The sequence below is a fragment of the Solea solea genome, chromosome 14 (genome assembly GCF_958295425.1).
Source record: "Solea solea chromosome 14, fSolSol10.1, whole genome shotgun sequence".
NCBI lineage: Eukaryota > Metazoa > Chordata > Actinopteri > Pleuronectiformes > Soleidae > Solea > Solea solea.
This window is the reverse complement of record NC_081147.1, coordinates 2,390,148-2,396,147: the sequence shown is the minus strand read 5'-3', so window position 1 is coordinate 2,396,147 and position 6,000 is coordinate 2,390,148. Positions and strand designations below refer to the sequence as shown.

The window sequence follows — 6,000 nt, the reverse complement described above, 5'->3', positions numbered from 1 at the left end:
TGCCTGTGTGGTTTGGTACTTTGCATGGATTTGCACATATTGTATGAGGACTTGGCGTCTGGCAGCACATGTATGAATACATTCATGTGACAAACAAATAAGGCCGTCTCCTGTATTTGAGGAGGATTCGTCATTATATAGACACACATACTGTACACTTTGATATGTCACAATGATGAATGGTGTCACAGTATTGAATGTCTGATTAATAATTTGACACCGAGTTGTGAGAGAGTGTACTTCTTAAAGGGCGCTTTCACCCATGCGTTTCCCACAAATGAAGAACAAGCTTAAAATCATTATTGTGCTGCTGTTTTAATGGAGATCTGCTCTTTTACTCATAAAACTTGACAGAAAGAAACACAGTAAAGAGCAGAGTAGATAGGGCTTTTGTTTTCTTTGAAGGAAGTGGCTTTGACGTTTTTTATTTTATTAATTTTTTACAAACCCAACTTCCTCTCTTGTTGTGGGAATGAGGCTTGTATCTCAGATCCGCTGTCTGGTGATCAAATAACACATTTATCTCCGGAAATTAGTAAAAAAAAAATTATTTTTGTTGTTTTTTAGGGTGGTGAAGTGGCCCTTACCACCGCCATAAGTTTGACAAGCTGGAAAATTAGTTCTGACGGCAAATGGAACGCACCAAAATTCTGGGTCTTGGACAGATAGATTGAAGTTTTTATTGAGCAGGGACAAATACATTGTACATTGTTTCATATAAAATATAAAATAGATGCCATGCATACAGGTTTCTAGTCTTAAAAGCCGTTCTTATTCACACTCCACAATTAGATATTTATTCAAAATCATTCACATGTTCTGTTCTGTGAAAATCCTCTGTGTTCACTGTAAATAGAGATGTACATCCATAGAAAGATTGGCTTCTTTACATATTAATGTAAAATAATTCAACTCCTTTTGTTTTGGTTCAAAAGAACAAAATCACTCAGGCACAGCCTCTTTAAACTATGTAAGTGAATATTATAATTCATCTTGTAATTCAACTGTGACTCTGTATATTAATTATTATTTATGAAAAAGTGCTCGAAGAAGTCAGGTCGCCAGTGTTTTTTATCTGCACTCCTCAGGCAGGCGGAAAATAAATGTGTAGTTCAGAGTAAAAGGCGTCTGAATGAGAGCGATGACTCATACGACACACACTGACACATCATTCTAGGCCTTATGACGTGGGAATATCACATCTCAGAACACATCTGTTTTTACACATTATACACATTAAAATGACAAAGTACTTAATTATAATTTAACATTACAATAATTTATATTATACTTATAATAATAATCACCGGTTTGTTATAAACCATTTTCTTAATGTTGTGCAGAATGTATGGTTGTTGTCTCCGCACATGAAAGAGGCTTTGACATAAATAAAAATAATGATATGATATAATAGCTTCTGAATGATTAAATTATAGCTAACAGATAGTAAATTGAAGTCCTATTTGAAGTGTTTCCTGAAGGTCTCTGCTCCCGCTCGGGCCTTATCAGTTCTTGCTCCGCTGCTGTTCCATCTCAAGGTCAAAGAGGGGGAATCCATGATTTGTTAGTGATGAATGTGTTTGTTCTCTTTGAATAATGTGGCCGTGAATCTCGTGTTCCACAACTCACTTTTTGCTGAAAACGAGCAGCGACACGAGGAAAATCTGATACTGGGTGATAGTGAAATATATAGACACTGTCCAGTCAACGCTGACATTCACTAATAACAGTGGTACAGCCCGTTAATTCCTAAAAAAACATTTTAATTTGGCCACAAACTCTGCTCCGCCCACCACCACAACCACCCACTTGGCTAGCTGCTAAGTGCTGGAAATAAAAACGATACCGGACCTAAAAACCCACTGGAACTGTCTCAGCCTCAAAAATGAGGGTCTACAAAGAGGTGGGTTGAGATATAGACGCTGAAAAATGGTTATTCAGTAGGAAATACCGTGTAATGTGTTTAGCAACTTGACTAGATTAGCTTGCTAGCTAGCAAACATAGCTGTAAGTCCAATGCTGACCCAATTCATCTCTTACTGAAGGAAAATCAGATTTCAGCCACTTAACTAAAGACTCACAATCAAATCTTCACCTGTGTCAGTCCCTCAAGAACACATTCAGTGCTTTATCTTGCTTTTAAACAGCTTTTTCTACCTGGAAAATGCAGTTTTTACACCACCTACGCTCCCTCACCAAAGTCCATTGAGAAAATCAGCGTTTTTAGCTCCCAGGGTCACAGGAGCTGCTGTTCTGCTGCTGCCTCGTTAAGTAAGTTTACATCACTGAGGTGAATCAGAAGAAAGGATTTCAAATGCCGAAGACATATAATAATTAGTTTTAACGTGCTTATGGAGGATGGAGTTGGTCGACACATCCTGTGTGCTTTGATTTAAAAAATGCCTATTTTCTCTATAGGCTTTGGTTAGGGGCGAGTGTACGGTTTACAATACGACATGCGCTTTAGCTCCCGGTCAGAAAAGGTTGTTTTATCGTGAGATAAAGCAACAAATGTATTCTTGAGATCTCATAGACTTAAGTAGGTGTTGGTTTTGTTTAGTAATCCTTTTGTTTTAATATGTTCCAGATAGGTCATAGTTCATGCTAACTGCCATGTTAGCAATGGTAGACGTCCTGAAAACGTCCATATTTTAAGTCTTTGTGAGTGAAAAGCACAATAAATAAATAGATATTTGTACACACAGTTGAATTTGACACATAAATATGAGTTTTAAATTGAAATTGCGATATGAGAGTAAGCAGGAGCACAATATCTGCAAACAAGATAAAAATGAACATTTTCTCCGTATATTCGGGGGAACGTTGAAGACATGCTGTTGTAAATCCTCCCCAATGATGCGTCCATAGATTTATTCAGTGTACAGTATGTGTGGGTTCAGCATGTGGAACATATGCCATCTGTTGGATCGTAATCCATCGTACCATGGTGTGATATAAGTCAATGTTTACACGACATGTTCCGTCGCTCTCCATCTGTGTGTTACAGAGTCACAGAATGAATATTGTGTAAGAGGATTAGGTGCCTCAGTTTCATTCGTTCGTGTCAATGCACTTTTAAACATGTCCGTTTGAAGTTTTCAGCTGATTTTATGACTGTTTTGCAACAGTAGAATGGATTTGGGACCTTTTAATGACCTGCTCTGCAAAGCTTCACATGCAGTGGGAGTGTGGTGGGTTTTGTTATTCATGGGGTTAAATCTGGAGGTCTTGATGATCCTCCTGCCTCCTCGTGACCTTCTGTCAGACATAACCTTTACTCCTCATGTTCTCCGTGTCCCACGTGTAAGACCTTGAACATTTACATCCACTCAGCAGCTGAGCTTTGCTCCACTGTTGGTTGTAGTTACACAAAGGAAATGAAGCATGAATTTATACATTGAAAAGAATCTTTCCTTCTTTTTAAATCAGGGCTTGGTTTTTCTCAATGGGGAGAATTGAAAGATGATATTTGAACCAAAGTCACGATATTATCCCAATCCTATCCAACGTCTGTCTTGATATAAAACTAATAACTCAGAAGGGGTTATGAGTTTTTAGTTTTAATCACCGTTATACTGAGAAAAACAGAGGTTTAATCATTATTTTGTGAAGTTACAACACAACTATTGCACAGTTTGATTTACTTTTCTCACAAAAAACTTACTTACATACAAACATGGATGATAGAATAGACTTTATTGTCAATCCTTTAGGTATACAGGTATAAAACATAATAACTGTGTGCATCATTAACGTTTTTTCATTAACTTAACTGTACTTTTATACTTTTCTGTGTCTTAAAACTCCTATAAGGTGACATTGAGCGTCTGAAAGGCTCTTTAAAACTAAATGTATTGTTATTATTACACAGATACAAGATTAAGAAGAGTAAATGTAATGGTAATAAAGATAAAATAGTGAATTCAAACCTTCACCACACACAGTCGCTCGGGGTCAAAGGTCACCCGACTCGAAATGTCAAAGACAATCGCCGCATTCGCATAACTCATGATTCATCTTTTGAACACATTTATGTTAATGCAATCTGCTCACGCGCGCGGGGGGGGGGGGGGGGGGTTTATGACATGACTGCCTTTAATTTGTAATTAAAAGTTAAGAGACTGTGATAATCAGAGTGATTATGTCAATTTGTCTCTGCTAATTTCCTCGTCTGCAGGGACTCTGTGCATTTACGGTCACATGAATGTCAGCGCTGCAGGCCAGATGCCGGTGATGGAGGAACTTGTCAGTGAGAGGTGAGATTTAATTCTCCTTTCGTTTGTGTTTGTGTTTGTGTTTGTTTTGCTTGTGCATCGACAGAATGTTTGCATCTTTACAATCTGTCAGAGCTTTGTTGGTACGGGGATGGTTTGGTTTGGAATGGTATTGACGTCCACTGTTGTTGTTTCCACTGAGTGTAACAGTACACAGGGTCCCCTCGGGTCCTTGAAGTCCTTGAAAGTTTGTGTATTTGAAAGAAAAATTCAAGCAAATTTTTTGAAAATGGCCCTAAAATAGACGTGGGTCCTTGAAAGTACTTGAATTTTGTGCCAGAAAGAAGTTAAACCTTCTGTTACCGCCGCTGTCGTCGCATATTTCTCATCACCATAACTCCGAAACCGTTTGTGATATCTAGAAAAAGAGTTTTGGACTTTGGACTACCTGGAACGAGCTTCCAATCACAGATACACGTTTGTGACGTTAGCTTCTCAGTAGCATAAACGGTTGAATAACTACCAGATATGGAAAGTATGGCAATTCTACAGCCATAAAATCAAAATAAAGCCAGACGGTCGGATTATCATGACGGCCATAAGATGGTGCCACCTACTGCTTCATTCCCTGCATTGATTGATGTAGGTAGACTAGGCCTAACGCAGGACAAACATGGAGTCTCGCTCTCTCCGCCATTGACGTGAGATTCCGCGCAGAACAATGAGCGAGTAAAGCTAAGCAAGAGAGAGCACATTTTTACGTGATGTCTGGGAAATGAAAATTCCAAGATCTCTGTCTTACCAAAAAAGAAAATGACAAAGATTGACTTTGACCAAGATCCTGAAAAGGACAATCACGCCATCTTCGACGAAGACAAGCTTTCGGTCCTTGAATTTGAGGGAAATGGTCCTGGAAAGTCCTTGAAATGTCAACAAGATGCTAAGCTTTGCATGAGAATAGAGTGCTTCGAATGTGTCCCTCAGGGTCTCTGGGTTGTTGTTTTTTAAACAGACTCCACTGAGTAATACTGAATGATACCTGACAGCAAATCAACACTGAAAATACCTTCTGTGCATCTGATTCTTCATCCTTTCCTGCTGCTGCATTGTTTAAGAAAGCAGCATCAAAGGCCTGAAGTGCTTTGCTTCTTTCTTTGAGGCTCTTTTCATCTTCAGATATTTTGCCTCAGCTGAGGAAACAATAGACGTAGCAGAGGATTTTCCTCCTGCGCCGCTCTCTCTCTCTCTCTCTCGCTGTCTCAGCCTCGGGCCTCGTTGGTTTGATTAAAACCAGGATCCGGCTCAAAGTGTTGGGTGGTCTTTTCGTTTGCCGCTTTGGAATGTAAAGAGTCGGCTCCTGCGCTCGGCGAACGCTCTTCAGCCCAGAGGCTGAGAGAGTTTTTTCTTAAATCACGGCTGTGAAAGTGCACTGGGATGAGTTTTTCTTTTTATTTATTTATTTTTTATTTCGGCCTCTTGCTGTGAAGCACAGAATCTTTTAAGAAAAGACGGAAAATGAAAATGAAAGCCCAAGGCAACAGATTACCGAGAGATTGAAGACGCGTGGAGTGTTTATAACCTTTCTAAACTCACGGTGATGAGGACACGCCGCTCTTCACTCAGAGCACAGGTGTGGTTCTCATTTATTTTGTCTTCTTTTGTGTTGTTGAGTCAAAGTTAGGAAGTTATGTAGCAATAACTGTCACAAAAAACTTTTTCATTTCATTTTTGTTGATAACAACGAGCCAAAACGAACTTTCAACCTCCAAATTTCACAAATTCTATC

At 39.0% G+C, this 6,000-nt stretch overlaps 1 protein-coding gene across 2 annotated transcripts in view; it reads left to right on the top strand.

Moving 5' to 3' along the window:
* Nucleotides 1-4,182: 4,182 nt before the first annotated feature.
* Nucleotides 4,183-6,000, top strand: part of htr4 (5-hydroxytryptamine receptor 4) — an 85,452-nt gene continuing 83,634 nt past the window's right edge. For both annotated transcript variants that reach the window (XM_058649091.1, XM_058649092.1), the window contains exon 1: nucleotides 4,183-4,256. In XM_058649091.1, coding sequence (XP_058505074.1) covers nucleotides 4,201-4,256 — 56 coding nt within the window. In that variant the 5' untranslated portion in view covers nucleotides 4,183-4,200. The remainder of the gene's footprint in view (nucleotides 4,257-6,000) is intronic.